The sequence below is a fragment of the Macaca fascicularis genome, chromosome 5 (genome assembly GCF_037993035.2).
Source record: "Macaca fascicularis isolate 582-1 chromosome 5, T2T-MFA8v1.1".
Classification (NCBI taxonomy): domain Eukaryota; kingdom Metazoa; phylum Chordata; class Mammalia; order Primates; family Cercopithecidae; genus Macaca; species Macaca fascicularis.
The window spans coordinates 24,359,402-24,381,089 of NC_088379.1; the positions used below are offsets into that span (position 1 = coordinate 24,359,402).

The 21,688-nt window shown below is 40.5% G+C and overlaps 1 protein-coding gene and 1 pseudogene across 6 annotated transcripts in view; both read left to right on the forward strand.

Annotated features, from left to right (window-relative positions):
- Nucleotides 1-916: 916 nt before the first annotated feature.
- Nucleotides 917-21,688, forward strand: part of PI4K2B (phosphatidylinositol 4-kinase type 2 beta) — a 48,179-nt gene continuing 27,407 nt past the window's right edge. For 2 of the 6 annotated variants that reach the window (XR_012434759.1, XM_045392212.3), the window contains exons 1-7: nucleotides 917-1,592; nucleotides 8,802-8,956; nucleotides 11,569-11,769; nucleotides 13,030-13,161; nucleotides 15,861-16,014; nucleotides 17,340-17,407; nucleotides 21,198-21,297. Coding sequence is in view for 3 of the 6 variants with exons in the window: in XM_045392212.3 (XP_045248147.1) it covers nucleotides 8,822-8,956; nucleotides 11,569-11,769; nucleotides 13,030-13,161; nucleotides 15,861-16,014; nucleotides 17,340-17,407; nucleotides 21,198-21,297 (790 nt within the window). In the remaining 3 variants the exon portion in view is untranslated. Of the gene's footprint in view, nucleotides 1,593-8,801; nucleotides 8,957-11,568; nucleotides 11,770-13,029; nucleotides 13,162-15,845; nucleotides 16,015-17,339; nucleotides 17,408-21,197; nucleotides 21,298-21,688 lie in introns of all 6 variants that reach the window. The other 4 variants (XR_012434758.1, XM_005554604.5, XR_012434760.1 and 1 more) reach the window with 3 other exon arrangements.
- LOC123573834 (U2 spliceosomal RNA) lies at nucleotides 7,041-7,135 on the forward strand (annotated as a pseudogene).

Consider the following 21,688-nt stretch of genomic DNA (forward strand, 5'->3'; position numbering starts at 1 on the left):
AACTACTTGAGACCAGGAGCTCAAGACCAACCTGGGCAACAGTGAGACCCCATCTCTACAAAAAATTTAAATTTAAAAATTAACAGGGTGTGATCATGCACGCCTGCAGTTCCAGCTACTGTGTCTTCTACAGTTTAAAGGTGGGAGGATCCCTTGAGTTCAGGAGGTTGAGGCTGCAGTGAGCTATGATTGTGTCACTGCACTCCAGCCTGGATAACACAGCGAGACCGTCTCAACAACAACACAACAACAAAAAACGGAGAATGCAGCTAAAGCAGTGCTTAGAGGGCAATTTATAGCCTTAAATCCTTGCATTGGAAAAGCAGATAGATTTAGAATCAATAATCTTCTACTCTAAGTAACTAGAAAAAGAAGAGGAAATCAAACTTCAAGTGAGGAATAAAGAGCAAAATAAGGCAATGGACTAGAAAACAGAAAATCAATGGAACCAAAACATGATATTCTGAAAAGATTTAAAAATTGATAAATTTCTACCTAGATTAGTAAGAAAAAAAAAAGAACATACAAACCCTCCTGGACGTCCAGTGGAGGAAAGAAATGTCGCACAATTAAATCTATTGTTATAGATTATGGTAAACTCTAAGAGAGAATTCTGTCGCGGAGGGGCCGATTTTGGTTGCAAGAGGGAACCTCTTTGGAAACTACTCAGCTTCCCGCCCTCCACTGGGAGTAAAGCGAGCTGTGCCCAGCTTCTCTCCGCACTCACGGAGGCAGGTGGCGGCCCCGCCCCACCTGTCCCCTCAAAAGCCCCGCCCTCTGTTCACTCCCACGCGCGCCGCCGCCGCCGCCGCCGCCGCCGCCGCCGCCCGCCACGGCCCTTCTGCGCAGGCGCGGGGGAGGCGCCCGGCGGAGGCGCGAAATGGGGCGAGGCCGGCGGCGGGGCGGGGCAACCGCTGGGCGGGCGCCAAGCGGGCGCCAAGCGGGCCCGTGCGCTGGTGAGGTGGCGTCCGTTCCACCCGGTTGCTCCCGTTCCCCGCCATGCAGAGCCCAGTCTCGGGCACCTGGCTGCTGTGATCTGGTCTCAGCGCGGAGGCAGCAGAGGGAGTCCATGGAGGATCCCTCCGAGCCCGACCGGCTGGCGTCCGCGGACAGCGGGAGCCCGGAGGAGGAGGAGGATGGGGAGCGGGAGCCGCTGCTATCGCGGATCGCCTGGGCCCACCCGCGGAGAGGCGCCCCAGGCAGCGCCGTGAGGCTGCTGGACGCCGCCGGGGAGGAGGGCGCGGCCGGCGACGAGGAGCTGCCGCTCCCGCCCGGGAACGTGGGGGTCTCCCGGAGTTCGCCCGCCGACCTGGACCGGAGCCGCCCCGCGGTTTCAGGTGCGACCCGGCCCTGCCCCACTCCCCGCGCCCCTCCAGGCGGCTGCGCTTGTCGCCCGGCTCTGTCCTCTCTCCCGCGCGCGCTAGCCGAGGTGGACGGGCTTTCCCCGATCGCTGGGCAGCGGCTCCCAAGTTCGGACCGGGGCCAGCCGCAGACGCACCGCGTGCGCTTCGCCTGCTCGCTCTGTCTCCGGGAACTTGCTCTCCTAAGGCCAGTGGCTGTCATTAAACCGATTCTTTAGACCTCCCCGCAAAGTGAGTCTAAACTTCTAGAATCAGACACTGGGGAGAGGTTAACGCTGTAAAATGACGTCAGTCCTTGCTCAAGTTTGGACTTGACTTTGAATTAAGAACCTTGAACTCTCAGGAAAGTTCCTGGAGTGGTGAATTTGCGAAGTGGATGACAGGAGAGAGATGGACAACCAGAATATCCAGTTGCCACTGGGGCACGTTTTAAAACCTTTTTCCATTAAATGTTGTTATTGTGACGTTAGCCACAGGGGGCAAAAAGCAGTTGAAAGTCTGTTCCTGCCCTCTTACAGTTTAGTTTCTCTTTCTTGATTTACTTCTAATACGTAAGAAAACGAAACGAAAAACATCTTTTCGCTGTTAAGTGGACTGATACCCTCAGGTGAAACAGGGCAATTGAAACGATGTTGAACGTTAGTTAAATTTAGGTATGCTGTGCAGGCCTGGATATTTGTTAATAAAGTGAGATTTTTCTGGCGTGTTGAGTGGAGTTAGACTAATGTAATGGAAATAGCAGACTTGTAAGACTCTCAGCTAGAGGTGAGACAGATTTGTTTGTAAAAAGGCGATGGTAACACCTCCCTGCTGGTTGTGAGGATGGATTAAATGAGATGTTGTGCACCCCGTTGGTTTATTGCTTCACACATGACAGCTTAAAAGCCACAGAAAATGGAAGTTTCTTTAACACTGCTTAGTTTTTTTGGAGTTGTTAGATTTTAAATGTACTGTTAGTGGTACACTAATGTGTCCTCTACAGTTTAAAGAATTTTGGATAGAATCGGTCATTCAAGTTCTAGCTGGAAGTTACATTCAGGCATATTCTAGAGTAAATAAATCAGAGAAGCCCAAGGGGAGCCGTTTGTCTGATGGTTTAAGCTTTAACCAAAGTCTGCTCCCGTTATAATGTTTGCTGATGGATGCATTGTCGTTTAACCAGATAACGTGAAACTCGAACCAGATCACAAACGGGCCTGCATTCGCCTAGCTACATTGGCAATTTGGGCATATATTACTTAGAATTTAATCTGTAAAATAGCTAGCTTGCCTTTTTCCGCCCCTTACCTTGTGTAAGCTACCTTGTGTACCTGGATTTTTAAAAGAGCCTAAAGCCTTCAAAATGCACTTATTCTGTGAAAGTGAGGTATTTTATAAACAAACAGTATTAAGGCTAGAAAAAAATCAAAGCGAGAGGCCAACGAGATGGCAGTCCTGTAATCCCATCCCAGCCTTTTGGGAGATCTAGGCAGGAGAATAGCTTGGGGCTGGAAGTTCAAGACCCACCTGGGCAGCATAGTGAGATCCCTATCTCTATTAAAAATAAATCAACAACAACAAAAAGTCAAAGTGAGGATATAGTGTTAGAATGCAAATGGATTCTTAGAATTCCTACCTTTTTTAAAGGTAGTATCTTACTTATATCACAGCTTACAATTTGCTAAGATCTTTTTTAAAAAGTATTTTATTCTCCACTGCACTCCAGCCTGGCTCTGTCTTGAGACAGAGCAAGACTCTGTCTCAAAACATAAATAAATAAATAAGTAAATAAATAAATAAAAATTTTTTATTCTCTGCCGGGTGCCATGGCTCGCGCCTGTAATCCCAGCACTTTGGAAGGCCTAGGTGGGTGGATCATTTGAGGTCAGGAGTTTGAGACCAGCCTGGCCAACATGGTAAAACCCCACCTCTACTAAAAATACAAAAATTAGCCAGGCATAGTGGCGGGCGCTTGTAATTCCAGCTACTCGGGAGGCTGAGGCAGGAGAATCGCTGCTGAATCTGAGAGGTGGAGGTTGCAGTGAGCAGAGATAGCTCCACTGCACTATAGCCTAGGCGACAGAGTGAGACTTTGTCTCAAAAAAAAAAAAAAAAAAATTATTCTCACAACAGCACAGCAAGTTAGTTGTTATTCACCCTTATTCTCGTTATGAGGATTCAGAATTAATAAACTGGTAATGACTGGTAGCTCGTAGGACTTCAGAGGTAAATGGTTTGCCTGAAGTCAGATACCCAGGAAGTGATAAATCACCCAGGAAGTGATAAAACAGAAAAAAGCCTAGTTCTTTTTTCACGTTCTGCCCTTTTTCCATTTTGCCGTGGGTCCACAAGTGTTATAAAATAATTGTGTCTCTGGTTATTTTGGAGGTTTTTACCTTTATTGGGACTTTAAAATAGTTTCTGTGAAAACTTTAAAAAAATTTTAAAGACTAAAATGTTCATGATTGAGTAATTTAACTCGATTTTTAAGTTTAGTTATTTTTTAAGTGACTCCATTAACTTCATTTGTCCTTTACCATCTGATTTCCATGAAACTACCTCACTAGTTCCAAGAAATTCTTGCCTTTAGATTAATATGAACATCATTTATGATGCTTAACTCTTGTTCATATAAGCAAGAGGTTTATGTACTTTAACCAGTGGAAGAATGTCATGTCTGTTATCTTTAACAAGGCATTTAACAAAATCTACAAACAGCATAAACCATAGTGTTGTTGGATCAGTGTCAAAGTGGAAGGATTAGTGCGTTCCTTGTTCTAGTTATTTTAATCAGTGAATTGGGTAGTAATGATAGCTAATGCCTACATAGCAGTTAATATGTGCTAGGGATACTTCTATATGCTTCATATATATTAATTCATAACCAACCCTGTGATGTGAGTACTGTTTTTTTTTGGGGGGGGGGCAGTGGGTGGCAGTGGGGGGACAGAGCTTCACTCTTGTCGCCCAGGCTGGAGTGTAATGGCATGATCTTGGCTCACTGCAACCTCTACTTCCCGGGTTCAAGTGATTCTCCTGCCTCACCCTCCCAAGTAGCTGGGATTATAGGCACGCGCCACCATGCCTGGCTAATTTTGTATTTTTAGTAGAAACGGGGTTTCACCATGTTGGTCAGGCTGGTCTTGAACTCCTGACCTCAGGTGATCCACCTGCCTTGGCCTCACAGAGCACTGAGATTATAGGTGTGAGCCACCATGCCTGGCCTTGTTCTCATTTTAAGAAAGTACAGAGAGAGGCTGGACATGGTAGCTTATGCCTGTAATCCCAACACTTTGGGAGGCCTCTTTGATGCACACCTGTAGTCCAAGCTACTCAGGAGACCGAGGCAGGAGGACTGCTTGAGCCCATGAGTTTCAGGTTACACTGAGTACAGTGGGCTATAATTCCACCACTGTACTCCAGCCTGGGTTACAGAACAAGACCCTGTCTCAAAAACAAAAACAACAACAACAAAAAGCACAAAGAAGTGAAGTGACTTCTCCAAGGTCCCAGTTAATACAAATCAGACGCACTTAGCTTCTGTTAGAGAGCCTAACAGTTAGAAAACAGTGTTGGAATTCACAAGGAGCTGCCAAAGTAAAAGAAAATGAATTTGTAAGTCATTTAATGATTCATGGTGGCTTATAAATACGTGAATAGAATAAGAAAATCATTTAAAAGGAAGAAAGATGAGAAGAAGATGGATCCTGGAATAAGAGTACACAAGATGCACCTCAGATGCTTAATGCAGGCAACCCATCAATTTAATTTTTAAGATTACTGATCAGCTAACTTGAGAGAAACACAATCACGAGGTCTATAAAGTTAAAATAAACTGGTTATTTGAACCAAAACAGAATGGACAAAGGATAGCCTGTCACAGACTCTTGGTGAATGCTGTATGCTAAACAATATCTGTGATAAAAGTGATTAATTTTATAGAGGTAGTTCTTAAAACTTCCCTGAAGCCCATTTCAGCAGAAATAGTTTTTAACTATTGGTGCTATTTATATTGCCTCATCTAGGTTCAATATACTGATAATCTGGTTTAATTTAGAGGAAGGTTTTAGCAGAGTAGATGTTCCATGTGTTTTGACCATTTTCCATAAGTGAGCTTTTGAAAGACAGTGAGTGGCAGTGTGTTGGAGAGTATTTCTCAACCAGTGCATAAAATACATTGTTTTCCATCCATTGCAGACGTGCATCATTCATCAAATATTCTGAGTGCCTACTGGGTGCAGTGGAAATCAAGGCTTTGGGGAAACAATAGTGACCTGTATTAGATGGATGCCTGTTAACCTGCCCTATCGTCTCACAGCTTTATAGCCTAATGGAGGAAACAGTCAAAACAAACAGCCCTAACAGACTGTGTATATGTGCTTGGATGGGGAAAGCTGTGCATTGAGGCATGGAGCCATGCCCTAGATGTAGGGGCCAGGGAAGACTTAGAGAAAGTGGCATCCAATTCCAGACCTGAAGGGTGAATAGCGCCAAAAGCCCTGAGGCTGGGTTCAGTGCACCAAATTTGTGAACACCTCAAGTTTCCTTTTTTTTTTTTTTTTTGAGACGGGGCCTTATTCTGACACTCAGGTTAAGTGCAGTGGCATGATCATGGCTCACTGCTGCTTTGAACTCCTGGGCACAAGTGATCCTCCCACCTTAGCCTCCTAAGTAGCTGGGACTACAGGTAAATGCCACTGTACCCAGCTAATTTTTCATTTTTTTACAGAGATAGGGTCTCACTATGTTGCCCAGGCTGGTCTTGAACTCCTGGACACAAGTGACCCTCCTGCCTCAGTCTCCCAACATGCTGGGATTACAGGCGTGAGCCACTGCACCCGGCCAGTGAACATCTATTTTGTTCTAGAAAATATTCTGGTTAGTGGGTAAGATATGGTAAAGATGGGCAGGTTTAGGTTTATAGTTCTAATCCTCAAGAGAGAGTTCATTTTGATTTATTTGTTTGAGATGGAAACTCGATAAGTTACTTACATACTTCATACATACTTACTTCATACATACTTCAACTGTGCTAAATAAAAAAGGTTATACAATGAGTTCTCTTATTTTTATTCTCCACTTTTAGTCTCTGCATTTTAAAGGACCAGTAATAACCCTTAGGTGTGGTCAGGGCAAGGTCATTCAGCAAGTGTTTATTAAGTGCTTATTATGTTCCAGGAACGTAATAAGTTCTGTAAGTTCTGGGGATACAGCGGTGAAATAAATCCTTGTTTTGAAGTTTCTCTAGTCTTGGAGTTCCCTGGTTTCTTGGAACACCCAAAATAAATACGTAGTAGATTAGATGGTAAGTGCTAAATAGAAAAGTAAAGTGGAGGTTAGAGATTAGATAAGGGTCTTGGGGGTCATAATGACTTGGAGTTATTGTGAGATGGGAAATAAATGGGCTGGTTGGTCCAAAAGAGTGACATGATGTATATTTTAAGAGCCATCAAAAAGAACGAGATCATGTCCTTTGCAAGGACATGAATGGAGCAGGAGGCTATTATGCTCAGTGAACTAACACAGGAACAGAAAACCAAACACCACATGTTCTCACTAATAAATGGGAGCTAAATGTTGAGAACACACGGACACATAGAGGGGAACAGCATATACCAGGGCCTTTCGGAAGGTGGAGGGTAGGAGGAGGGAGAGAGTCAGGAACAATAACTAATGGGTACTAAGCTTAATACCCGGGTGATCGCTTCTCAGTCTTTTGGCTAAGATCAAGTGTAGTATCTCTTCTTACCAGTTTAATATCTGGGTGATGAAATAATCTGTACAACAAACCCCCAAGATAGAAGTTTACTTATGTAACCTGCACCTGTACCCCTGAACTTAAAAGTTACAAAGAAAATGGATTCCTAGCTCCTCTGTTAGGTATAGAGAGGGCATGGGTGAGAGAGGGAGACCAGTTAGGAGGCTCTTAGAATAATCGAGGTGAGAGCCAATGGTAACCTGAATCATGTGGAAGGAATGGAGATGGCAAGAGGTGGTTGGATTTTGGGTATTTATTTAAGGTAGAGTCAATACAACTTGCTGATTGGATGTAGAGGGTAAGAGTGTGAGATCATGGATGATTATAAGGTTTTTGGCCTAAGCAACTGGAAGATTTGGAGGTGCCAGCAACTGCAATATGGGAAAATTAGGGATGAAGCCTTTGGGATGTGTGGCAAAGGTGAAGAATGAAGTTTTGGGTGGTAAAGTTTGAGATGTCTATTAAGCATCCAAGTGGAGATGTTGAATACAGTAGTCGAGTTTAGGGCAGAAGTCCAGACTTGAATTAGAAATTTGGGAGTCATCAGTGTTGGTAACGAAGAGAAGAGGACCATGAATGGAACCTGGGCCATTCCAAAGTTAAGTAGTGGGTAGATAAATGCTGGGGGCTGGTCGTGGTATTTTGCGATTGCTGCTTATTAATGAAATAGGAAGCTAGATCCTCTCCTGAGAGACAGGATGGAAGAGGAGGTGTTGGGAATTTGAGGAGAGGAATTGGCTTGTGTGCATTTCTTCAATTCCGCTGCCCTGGTGCAGGCATGGAGTTGGTAGACAGTTGGGTTTTACCAGGACTGGGAGTTTTGCAGGTGACCATGATGAGGGGAGGAAGAAAGAGTGATTCTGTGAAGACCCAGCATAATTTAAGCTGGCCAAGGAGGCGGGAAGCAAGGACTTGAAGGGAGAGAATTCCAGTGACGTGGGGGAGCAGTCCTTCATAGGTTCTAGTAGGGCAGAAGAATATTTGGACTTGGAGTGCCAGAGGGACTGAACTGGGAAGACAGGAGGTGCTTGACATTGAAAGTGTGGTGAGGTTGCAGTTACTGGTATTGACAAGATCTGAGGTATGATTGGGGAACTAGAGGATGAAGTAGGATGGAGGATAAATCATTGCAGGACAGAAGTTCAAGTAAATAAGAAGTATTAGTATTATTTTAACGAACAGTGAACTTCCTCCCATGTTATTATTTTTATTTATTTATTTATTTTTTAGACAGCGTCTCACTCTTGTTTGCCCAGGCTGGAGTGCAGTGGCTCAGTCTCTGCTCACTGCAACCTCCACCTCCCAGATTCAAGGGATTCTCCTGCCTCAGCCTTCCGAGTAGCTGGAATTACAGGCGCCCACCACCATACTGGCTAATTTTTTGTATTTTTAGTAGACACGGGGTTTTGCCACGTTGGCCAGTCTGGTCTTGAACTCCTGACCTCAAGTGATCCACTCGCCTCAGCCTCCCAAAGTGCTGGGATTACAGGCGTGAGCCACTGTGCCTGCCCCAGCCCCCATGTTATTTGGAAATTGAAGAGAAGTGGGTGTTGTTAGGCAGTGGAGAGGAAGGAGGATCGGAGCAGTCTATACAAATCTTGATTACATTTTTCTGTACCTTATGTCCTGATACCAGCAAGCCAATCCATATTGCAGGTCCATATCATGAGCATTCTCATAGCTGGTATTTCTTCTTAATGCAGTAACTACTGGTACTTCAGAGATGAATGCATTCTTGGATGACCCAGAATTTGCAGATATTATACTGAGAGCAGAGCAAGCAATAGAAGTTGGAATTTTTCCAGAAAGGATCTCTCAAGGTTCAAGTGGAAGTTACTTTGTGAAGGATCCTAAGAGGGTGAGAATTTCACAGACCTATTATATGTAATAGAAACTTTGGTAAATACTAATTTAAATATGAAATCATTGTGAGTTTCTAAAGATATTTTCCTGTTAAGTCTGATTGTAACCTCTTTTCCAAAATAAAGGTCAGTTTTTGTTTGTTTTTTGAGATGGGGTCCCCCTCTCTCACCCAGACTGGAGTGCAGTGGTGCAATCATAACCTCACTGTAACCTTGACCTCCTGGGCTCAGGCAATCCTCCCATCTCAGCCTCCCGAGTAGGTGGGACCACAGGAGTATGCCACCACACTGGGCTAATTTTTGTAATTATTTTTAGAGACAGGGGTCTCCCTATATTGTCCTGGCTGGTCTTGCACTTCTAGGCTTAAGCAAACCTCAACTTTGGCTCCCGAAATGTTGAGATTACAGGTGTGAGCCACTGTGCCCGGCCTCAATTTTTTGCTTTTACTAAAGCACTCTGGTGTTTACAAACAGAGCTAATCATTTCAAGTCACAGTTTGCTATTTTGTTATTTTATACTTGGTTTCAAGCATTTATTGAATACCCACATTCCGCTGTAGCCTTATTGAGTATATATATTCACAAGTCCTTATCTTATGGAAGTCTGTAACCTTATTAGCCAAACACAGTGGAAGTTTAAACCTTCAAAACTTGTTTAATGTCATTTCCAAAGTACTTGATTTTTTTCAAAGGTAGTGAATACCTTTTCTGGCATTTTACCAGGGGAAGGAGGCTCAGCAATCTGAAGTTTGAAAGTATTGGAATGTGAAAGTGAAATGAACCACAGGATGATTCTAGACCGGAAAAGAGAAGTTGATGTGGCACTTTGCTCCACTTAGTCTAGAATTTTTCAAAAATACATTGTTTTTTTTTCTAAAAGCTTTCTGAATGATGCATAATGAGCAGTTCTTTTCTCTGGGGGAATAACATTTATAATTTCACCCCCAACTTTTTTTGCAGATTGAAGTTATATTTTTAAAATGATTTTAAAGCATAAACCCTTTTTGAGATTAAAATGTATTTGTAGGTACTGTCAATCTCTCAATCTTTATTCTAAGCTTGATTTCTTAATTTGATCTTGCTGACTTTTTTACTAGTGACTCAGACTGTATTGCATTATATTTATTGTGTTATAAAGCAATTATATACTTATAATAAGACTTGTTCTTGTCTAAGGATAATTAAGCTTCTAAATTGAATATGAATATATTGTATCAAATGATAAGAGTATAGAGACTTTTAGACATTCGTGAGCAAAAAAAGATTTTTTAATAGGAGAGAGTTTATTTTATTTAATTAATCAATTTATTTATTAAGATGGATTCTCACTCTGTTGCCCAGGCTGGAGTGCAGTGGTGCAATCTCAGCTCACTGCAATCTCCACCTCCCTGGTTCAAGTGATTATCCTGCCTCAGCCTCCTGAGTAGCTGGGATTACAGGCGCACGCCACCATGCCCAGCTAATTTTTGTATTTTTAGTAGAGATGGGATTTCCCCATGTTGGCCGGCTTGTCTCCTGACCTCAAGTGATCTGCTCACCTCCCAAAGTGCTGGTATTACAGGTGTGAACCACCGGGCCTGGCCAAGAGTTTACTTTAAGTTGGTTCCTGAAAAAATAACTGGAAAAGAATTAAGGTAGGAGAATCTGACAGCATGGATGTGTACTGTATCTTATCATCTTTGTATTTTAGAGGTGGTTTTTGTCATTGGATTCGTTAATTTAACACATACTTGGATGTCTACTGTGCATCAGGTACTGTTCTGAGTACTGGAAATGCAGCCCTAACAAACCAAGTCCCTGCTTATTACAATGTACTTTAATGTGGGGAAAGTAAACAGCAAACATGTAATGTGGATATGTAATAGATATTGAATAATAACATTGTTTGACCTAGAATGGTGGTTTTCAAACATTTAAAAATCAGTGAAACACTTTTTCTTTTTCTTTTTTCTTTTTTTTTTTTTTAATGACAGAGTCTCGCTCTTTCACCCAGGTTGGAGTGCAGTGGCACAATCGCAGCTCACTGCAAGCTCCGCCTCCCGGGTTCACGCCATTCTTCTGCCTCAGCTTCCTGAGTAGCTGGGACTACAGCTACAGGTGCCCGCCACCACGCCCGGCTAATTTCTTGTATTTTTAGTAGAGACGGGGTTACACAGTGTTAGCCAGGATGGTCTCGATCTCCTGACCTTGTGATCCGCCTGCCTTGGCCTCCCAAAGTGCTGGCATTACAGGTGTGCGCCACTACACCTGGCCCAGTGAAACTCTTTCTTAACTTGGAAATCCAGCAATATAAAACAGGTGAAATTAGAGTTAATCTGGTCAAGGGGCATGGGGTCTTAGAGCCTTGCCTTCACCTTCCCAGGGTTTGTCAGAACACAGTTTGAAAACTACTGGTCTTGATTTTAGATTGTTGAATGAGAATGAATACGAAAATGTGATTTGAACTAAATATCTTAATATTTGAGGTTTATAAATCCTCTTAATAGTTTGAGGATTTGTGCCTGTATCTTTGGTGGGAAGCAGTAGAAAACAATTTATTAGAATGCATTTTATGGATGATTATCTATATATATAAAAAGTCTAATAAGATTTTTACTTTTTGCTATAGAAAATTATTGGTGTGTTTAAACCCAAATCAGAAGAGCCTTATGGTCAACTCAATCCAAAATGGACCAAATATGTCCATAAGGTCTGCTGCCCTTGCTGCTTTGGCCGAGGCTGCCTGATTCCTAATCAGGGGTACCTTTCCGAAGCGGGTGCCTATTTTGTGGACAACAAGCTTCATCTGGGCATCGTACCTAAAACAAAGGTAAGCCAGACTTTATTTTTAACCATGGACTTTCAATTTACAACCTGCTTATATCTGAATATTTCAGTATTTATTCCTAATGATAGAACCTAAAGTGGAGCCCCTTTTTTGGTAGTACTCCAAGAGTCATTAGTGATTGGTAACTAGTAAATTGATTCTAGTGTAGATCCACAAAGTATTTAAGGGAATGTGTCTTGTCCCTGTGAGATCCGACAATGCTAACAAAAAGAGGATAAAGACCTAGCATTCAGAAGGCAGGAAAATATCAGGGGATCCAGAGATCCTATTGAAGGCAGAGATAGCCAATGTGCTTGAAGACTACTATTGTTGTCCTTTCAGCCTTTATACAAAATTTTTTTTTCTTTTCTTTTCTTTTCTTTTTTTTTTTTAAGAGACAGAGTGTTGCTGTGTTGCCCAGACTAGCCTTAAATTTCTGTGCTCACGCAGTCCTCTTGCCTCAGCCTTCTGAGTAGCTGGGACTACTGGCACACTAGCATGTGCCTGGCATCTACATCTTTTCTCTTTATCATGGCTCACTGCAGCCTTGTCCTGCTGGGCTCAGGTGATCCTCCCACCTCAGCCTCCTGAGTAGCTGGGACTGCAGGCACATACCATCATGTGCCTGGCACCCGCATCCTTTCTTTTCTTTTCTTTTTTTGGAGATAGGGTCTCGTGCCAGGCTGGAGTGTAGTGATGCAATCATGGCTCACTGCAGCCTTGTCCTGCTGGGCTCAAGTGATCCTCCCACCTCCGCCTCCTGAGTAGCTGGTAATACAGGCATGCACCACCACACCCAGCCAGTTTTTGTATTTTTAGTAGAGATGAAATTTCTCCATGTTGCCCAGGCTGGTCTCAAACTCCTGAGCTCAAACAGTCTACCTGCCACAGACCCCCAAAGTGCTGGGATTACAGGCGTGAGCCACTGCACCCAGCTAACCTGGCGTCCTTTCTAAATTTTTACTTGAAGCCTTCTTTCTTAAAATGTTTATTCCTAAGTCTACATTTTAATGCTGTTACTTTCACCACTGGCAAATTTTAGGCCTCTGAAAGGCTTTTATACCGCTCTCAGAAGGAAATATGTGCCATTCATTTAACAAGGCTTTGCAAAATTCCCTGACTTTTCTGTTTTAGATTTTCTAGGGCCTTTATTACAGGGTTACACTTTGCTAATTTTCATCATTAGAGTGAATTTCATGGTGTATATGAATAGAGATACTATAATACAAATTCTAACCATTTTTCTATATTGTATGTTTCTAGGTGGTTTGGCTTGTCAGTGAGACATTTAACTATAATGCGATTGACCGTGCAAAATCAAGAGGCAAAAAATATGCTTTAGAAAAAGTGCCAAAAGTGGGTAGAAAGTTTCATAGGATAGGACTCCCTCCTAAGGTAAGTTTCTCTGATAAGCTTTATTTAGAGGGCAATCAGGCACATACATCCTGAGCTCTAGGAGCTAGAATGCGTATTGTGCTGTTAGCTGTGGATATTATTATAGCACAGATTTTTCATCTTCCAGGAGCTTATAGTAAACAGGTAATTTCAGTGTAATATAAAGCTGTTGAGATGATGGTAAGTTCAGGGAGCTCTTAGAGGATAGATGGACACCTAACCCAGTTTAGAGGGATGGGAGGTGTTTCCAGGAAGAGGTTGCATGAAAGGCTTATAAAATAATGGGTAAAAGCACAGGTCTGGAATCAGACCTAATCCCAGCCTCTCTGCTAGTTTGCTCTGAGACCTTGGGCAAGTTCCTTATTCGCTCTCTCTTTCTCTCTCTCTCTTTTTTTTTTTTTTTTTTTTTTTTGATAGAGGGTCTCACTGTGTTGCCCCATCTGGAGTACAGTGTTGTGAACAGGTACTTTCTGCAGCCTCAACCTCGTGGGCTCAAATAATCTTCCTGCCTCAGCCTTCTGAGTAGCTGGGACCACAGGTGCACACTACCAGCCTGGCTAATTTTTAAATTTTTTTTTGTAGAGATAGAGTCTCACCATGTTGCCTAGGCTGGTCTTGAATTCCTGGGCTGAAGCAATCCTCTCGCCTTGGCCTCCCAAAGTGCTGGGATTTCAAGTGTTAGCCACTGTGCCTGGCCAAGTTCCTTACTCTCTAAGCCCCAGTTTCCATAAAATGAGAAGATAAAAACTACCTCTTAGGTTGTTGTGAGGATAAAACTAAGAAATTCATGTCAAGTACTTGGTACATAGTAAAGGTTAAGTAAATGGTAGCAGCTATATTTACTTACTACACATTAGATTTTCTTTTTTCTTATCACCTTTAAATAAACCTGAGGGATGGTAAGCAGCCAGCTGAACAAGGGTAGAGAGGGTTAATGGGAAAGGCATTCTAGAAAAAGCTTTAAGATTTATTTATTTATTTATTTATTTATTTTTTGAGACAGAGTCTCGCTCTGTCACCTAGGCTGGAGTGCAGTGGCGCTATCTCGGCTCACTGCAAGCTCCACCTCCCAGGTTCATGCCATTCTCCTGCCTCAGCCTTCCAAATAGCTGGGACTACAGGCGCCTGCCACCACGCCCGGCTAATTTTTTGTATTTTTAGTAGAGACGGGGTTTCACCGTGTTAGCCAGGATGGTTTCGATCTCCTGACCTCGTGATCCTCCCACCTCGGCCTCCCAAAGTGCTGGGATTACAGGTGTGAGCCACTGTGCCCGACCAATATTTATTTTTTAGAAATGTATTTGGCTTATGATTTTCTTGCTTCTGTACATTTATCTAGATAAAAAGAATTTCAGTAGGAATTCATCGTTAACCTAACTTTTAAGATAAATTTTACTCAAAGTGGGCAGGGAGTTTGAAAGTTTTTAAAAGGCCTAAAGGAGGATATTATTTCCATATTTGTGAATACTAGTTCTTACTTATAAGTATTTTGAAGAACACCTTTAGGAAATCATTAAAATTTCATGCCAACAACAAAAACATAAAGCGTTAGAATAAAAAGCAGATTTTCTTTGTGGTGATTTGTTTGTATTTTTGAAGGAAACTAGGGTTACCTATTACCTGTTTGTCACATACTACTTAAATTTGTATTTCCTTCTCCAACAAACTGTTTACTGTTAACTAGTAATCTTGTTAACAAAAATGCCTTTTTAAATGGTCATATCTTCAAGGAAAGGACTTTTTCAAAACTACTATCAATATTATGATTAATAGATTTGTTCTTTACAATTTTAGACAGGGTATTTAATCTGTGAATCTGTGTGGTTAAGGAATCTGTCCTTTTTTTTCTTTTTTTTTTTTTTTTTGAGACAGAATCTCGCTCTGTCACCCAGGCTGGAGTGCAGTGGTGCCATCTTGGCTCACTGTAACCTCCGCGTCCCAAGTTCAAGCGATTCTCCTGCCTCAGCCTTCTGAGTAGCTGGGACTACAGGCGCGTGCCACCACACATGGCTAATTTTTTGTATTTTTAATAGAGATGGGGTTTTACCATGTTGGCCAGGCTGGTCTCAAACTCGTGGCCTCAAGTGATCCACCCGCCTCAGCCTCCCAAAGTGCTGGGATTACAGGTGTGAGCCACCACAACTGGCCTCATCCTATTTTTAAAATAAAATGATTTATTTAGAATTCAAAGAAAGAGTCTAACAGCTAAAAAAAAAAAAAGAAAAAATGAAAAAATAAAAAAATTATGTACTGTATTTTATGTCAGAAAAAGAATCTGGAAAAGTTTATTCAGTAAGATAAAATTGCACTGTTATTGAATAAGCAGAATAGGTTTAAAATTTGGCCTCCATAATTACATTCATCTTAATGAATATTTTTAGAAAACGGCATTCTTTTTCAGAGTGTCACATTGGAGATACATGTTTATTCTTTTTTAAAATTTTCCCAAAATAACTGCTATGCTCCTTGAAACTCTAGGGGTAAGCATTTTTTATGTGCTATGTATTCTTTATGCAATTATTTAAAATTAGTGTATAAAAATAGTTTTCTTGATAAATAAGGCTTATCTAAATTAGTATTAAGTCTTCTTTCTTATTGTGTTTACATGACGTATTTTTTGACAGTACTGCTGAGAAATATAAATATTAATCCCCTTGTTCTTGTACTTTCTCTTCTAACTATAGTTCTTAAAATTATAGATTGGTTCCTTTCAGTTATTTGTTGAAGGTTACAAGGAGGCTGAATATTGGCTTAGGAAATTTGAAGCTGACCCTTTGCCTGAGAATATTAGAAAACAATTTCAGTCACAGTTTGAAAGATTGGTTGTTTTGGATTACATCATCAGAAATACAGGTATTAAAGTTCTCTCATTTGTTTACTCAAATCTTGTTCATTTTCAAACTATATTCTTGTTATCTAAACCAAAGTGGTAAACTTTTGTTGCTGAAGTCTTGAAGCCACTTTCTCTGTCTACCTCTGTCTACCTAGTATTGACTCTCCTGGGCAGAAGTCATCCTGTGTGGGATAGATTCTGATTCAAAGCAGGCTCTTAGATCAGTTCCTGTCCCCTAGGGAGGAATTTCCTAGGGGCAAGCAAAGTCAGATATTGGTTATCTGCACAGTGTGAGTAATTAAGGCTTCATTGTGTAAATTATGTTAGGTGCTTATTTTGACATTATGTAACTGTTAGTGTAGTCTATAAAGACACTAAACTCTTAATTTTTCCTGTGCTATAAAGGGGCAATGATGTAGACCAGGGGTGTCCAGTCTTTTGGCTTCCCTGGGCCACAATGGAAGAATTGTCTTGGGCCACATATAAAATACAGTAACACCAATGACAGCTGATGAACTTAAAAAAAAAAAAAAAAAAGTCTCAAAAAAAACTCATAATGTTTTAGGAAAGTTTACAAATTTTTGTTGGGCCACATTCAAGGCCATCCTGGGCAGCATGTGACCTGCAGGCCTCGGGTTGACCTTGATGTAGATTATCCAAAGCAGGAGCTCCCCACTGTGGGTCCCTGGACTCTCAGGGTCAGCATTATGTGACAATTTGTTAAACACGCATCTTCTCAGACACTATGCCAGACCTTTTGGAACAGAAATTGCAAGTGAGTGCTGGCAGGCTGGGTTTTAAGGTACCCTCCAGGTAATTCTGATGCATTCTGAAGTTTGAGAACCATTGGTTCAAAATGTTTTCTTATTTAGTTTTTGGCAAAGCATCAAATAATTTTCCAGATTTACTGTCTTAATTTATATGTATATATATTTACAGTCTAGACCACTTCTATGCTGACATGAGGTAAGCCTGCTTAGAAATTTGCCTAGAAATGGGGGTTAATGCTTTTTCTTCCTAAAGTGAAGAAAAGCTCTTTGATTTTAATAACCTCGATTTAATAATTGTATCACCTCACAGGGTAGTAGTTTTGAGGATTACATGAATTATTACATACTAAGCACTTAAAACAATGTTGGCCCAGAGAAAATATTCAATAAATGTTAACTCACATTTATGGGTTTGTTTTTTTTTAAGTTTCTTTGTGTTAAATTGTGACCTTTAATATGCTGTGGATAACCAGTGAAAGTCTCAAAAATCAGGAGATCACTAGATTTTTCTCATTGATATTAAGCCATGATGTCCATAGAAATGAAGTAACAGATTTTCTTGTTTGTTTTGAAAGACAGGGGCAATGATAATTGGTTAGTCAGATATGAAAAGCAGAAATGTGAAAAGGAAATTGACCATAAGGTAAGGAAATTTACAATTTTATATGTTTATATATATATACACACATACACACATATATGTATATAATTGTGTATAACTTGTGAATATATATATTCAATTTCTGTAAAAGATTCCTTTAAGTTATTCTTCACCATTTCCTCCTTCTTTCACTTAATCTTTGGTTTTTACATCTACTTTTTCTGTTTTTCTCACACTTTTAATTTTTGTCACTTGTTTACATTGCATTCTTGATTCTTGATTTTTTTTGTTTGTTTGTTTTAAATAGGGACGGAGTTTTGCCATGTTGGCCAGGCTAGTCTCAAACTCCTGGCCTCAAGCAATCCACCCGCCTCAGCCTCCCAAAGTGCTGGGAACACAGTCGTGTGCCACCACGCCCAGCCAGTTCTGTTTTTTCTTTTGTCAATTGTTGGGCAGCTTTATTTTTTATTTCATATTAGAATAGAAGAATAATACCTGCTTAGTACTTTAGAGTTTCAGAAATTTATAGAATCCCCGTATTTTGCTTTTATGTAATAAAGGCTTCTGGGATTTTTGTTCACCATGTTTGTATTTTACTAATTCACTTTCTTCTGAGTCTTTTCATTCAGTGTTAAATAATACAATATTACCTAATAAATGGAACGTGTGTGCTTAACCTGTGAATCACGTCCACTGAACTTCAAAAAATTATTAAGTACTTTTACTATTTATAAGAAGCTGGTTTTAACATATATAATGGACTGCATAGAGCCTCAACACTGATATCAGAGTTACAGATTTTAGAGTCATTGCTATCGACTTTGAGTACCAAGTTCAAGTTTTAGATATTTACATAAGATTTTTTTTTTTCGGCCGGGCGCGGTGGCTCAAGCCTGTAATCCCAGCACTTTGGGAGGCCGAGACGGGCGGATCACGAGGTCAGGAGATCAAGACCATCCTGGCTAACATGGTGAAACCCCATCTCTACTAAAAAATACAAAAATCTAGCCGGGCGAGGTGGCGACTGTAGTCCCAGCTACTTGGGAGGCTGAGGCAGGAGAATGGCGTAAACCCGGGAGGCGGAGCTTGCAGTGAGCTGAGATCCCGCCACTGCACTCCAGCCTGGGAGACAGAGCGAGACTCTGTCTCAAAAAAAAAAAAAAAAAAGATTTTTTTTTTTTCCAAAATACTTTTACAAGTTTAAAACAGTTTGTACATTTGGGAAAGTTTTAAGTGATTAAAAATATTTCTTCAATATTTATAATTTATGTTCTCAAGTAATGACTTAAAGCTGTTGCATCATTTTTAAAAGTTTGTACTTTTAAATGTTTATCAAGGATATTTAAATATATATATTCACAGCACTTAGCAATAAAAAGGAACAAACTTGATACACACAATAGCATGGATGAAATTTAAAATTATGCTGAGTGAAAGAAGCTACACATAAAGGGAACATATCGTATGATTATATTTATATTTAAAAATTAGAAAATGCAAACTCGTTTCTAGTGAAAACAGACCAGTAGTTGCCTGGTCTTGGGGTAGGGGGAAGGCTGGACTGCAAAGGGACACAAGGAAACTTTGGGGTGAAAGTTTCACATATGTCAAGGCTCATCACATTGTACTTGTTAATATAGGAAGTTAATTGTATGTAAATTATACCTTAATAAAGTTGTAAATAGGAAGATGGTAGAAATAAAAATAAATGCCAGTTGTAGCAGAAATGGGCTTAAAATACAAACATAAATGCACATATGTATAAGCTCCTGGGCCAGGCACAGTGGCTCATGCCTGCAATCACAGCACTTTGGGATGTCAAGGTGGGAGGATTGACTGAGTCCAGGAGTTTGAGACCCTGTGTCTACAAAGAATTAAAAAAAATTTTTTTTAAAGCACCACTTAAGAATAAAAGACTTTAAGAGAGTAGAAAAAGTAAAATGAAATAAATTAGCCTGACATGGTGGCAAACACCTGTGGTTCCAGAGATTCGGGAGGCTGAGGTGGGAGATCGCTTGGGCACAGGAGGTCAAGGCTGCGGTGAGTCGTGATTGTGCCTCTGCACTCCAGCTGGGTGACAGAGCAAGACCCTGTCTCAAAAAAATAAAAAAATTAAAGATAATTAAATAAACGTAAGCTCCCGAAATTATTTTATTTGTATATTTTGAGCAGTTAGATTTTGCTGAAAATTCTTTTGCTCGAGTATTTTGTGCACTTTCAATGAGGTGTAAGACATTTGATATATACTAAAAGAAATAAAGTTGGCATACCTCACATCATCCTTCACTGTAGTACTTTTAACTTAAAAAATTTCTGTTTTGGCCGGGCGCGGTGGCTCAAGCCTATAATCCCAGCACTTTGGGAGGCCGAGGCGGGTGGATCACGAGGTCAGGAGATCGAGACTATCCTGGCTAACATGGTGAAACCCCCTCTCTACTAAAAATACAAAAAACTAGCCGGGCGTGGTGGCGGGCGCCTGTAGTCTCAGCTACTTGGGAGGCTGAGGCGGGACAATGGCGTGAACCCGGGAGGCGGAGCTTGCAGTGAGCCGAGATCACGCCACTGCACTCCAGCCTGGGAGACACAGTGAGACTCCGTCTCAAAAAAAAAAAAAAAAAAAAAAAAATTCTGTTTTACTTTTTGTTATTTTATCTGGGCCACTTAGTAGTAATGGCCATCTGTGTTTAAGTAATCATAATACTCTTTTTTTTCCTTTAAAAAATACACACGTTTCACTTTAGTCTGTTTTAATTTCTAGGTAAAGCAATTCCAAAAATATGAAGTTAACATCAGAGCCATGTGAACCACCATGATAAAATAAAACAGATATTCACAATAATTACATCTAAAGATAGTTCAGCTTGAGAAATCACCTTCCACAGAAATACTCTTTATCATGAAAACCCTCTTTCTCCTGAGATCTTTATTTCTGTTATGGAAGAATACAGAAGTTAGGAACAGCCTCCTGTATTAGTACATTCTCACACTGCTATGAAGAAATACCCAAGGCAGGGTAATTTATAAAGAAAAGAGATTTAATTGACTCACAATTCTGCATGGCTGGGGAGACCTCAGGAAACTTACAATCATGGCAGAAGGCACCTCTTCACAGGGCGGCAGGAGAATGAGTGCGAGTAGGAGAAATGCCAGACGCTTACAAAACCATCAAATCTCATGAGAACTCACTCACTATCACGAGAACAGCATGGGGGAGACCGCCCCCGTGATCTGATTACCTCCACCTGGTCCTGCCCTTGACACATAAGGATTACAGGGATTACAATTCAAGATGAGATTTTGGGTGGGGACACGGCCAAACGATAACACCTACATTCAAGAATATCTTGAGGTTCCTTCTACTAGATCTTATTATATTTAATTATGGTCTTTGAAGGAATTTCATTTAGAAACATTTTGTATTTGACTTATTTCTTTGGGACCCTAAGAAAGACTAGGTCTTAATAAGGTGATTTTTGTGTTTAAAAAGATCAGTAATATTTTACATCATACATTTAAGCAATGAATCTAGCAGTAAATTATCTAGAACATCACTTTAAAGTCACAATATTTTCAAGCCTTTTAAAGAGAAAACCATTACTGAGTAATGGTATAATATCAAATTTTAAAAAACAGTGGTTAGGAAATACATGTTTTTTCAGACAGTCTCTTCCATTCCTGTGTGAATTTGTATTTTTTCTGGTAGCATTGTTAATTTTTGTAGGCTTTTCAGAGAGAATATGTTCTTAAACATCAATAATTATTATAAATAATTTATCCTTTGAGAATATTTATATAGGTTCTTTTATCAACATGTCATTTTTCTCCTCTATAGGAATCAAAATGGATTGATGATGAAGAATTCCTTATTAAAATAGCTGCAATTGATAATGGTCTAGCATTTCCTTTTAAACATCCTGATGAATGGAGAGCATGTGAGTATTTAGAACCTTCTGTGGATTCTATAATTATCTTTTTTCCAGAATGAGAAGGGAAAAAAATTTACAGATACCATAGAAGAGGAAAAAGTAGATGAAATATGATTATTCATTAAGGCTCAGTTTTAGGCATTAGGGATGCAAATGTATACTACAGGGTCTTGCTATGAATTGTTTGCTTAGTTTGGGATGACTGGTTTTGATTTTTAGGCTTTGTGTTATCCTTGGAAAATGAGTTTAGTAGTGTTCCAGTTTTAAATATATATATAACATTGAAATTATTTTAATATTTTGGTAGAACTATATTTTAAGTTTTTGGTTGTATTCACTTATAAAACAATTTAGGCCTGCCCTCCACCTGACCTCATTCTTAGGGAGTAGTGCTTTA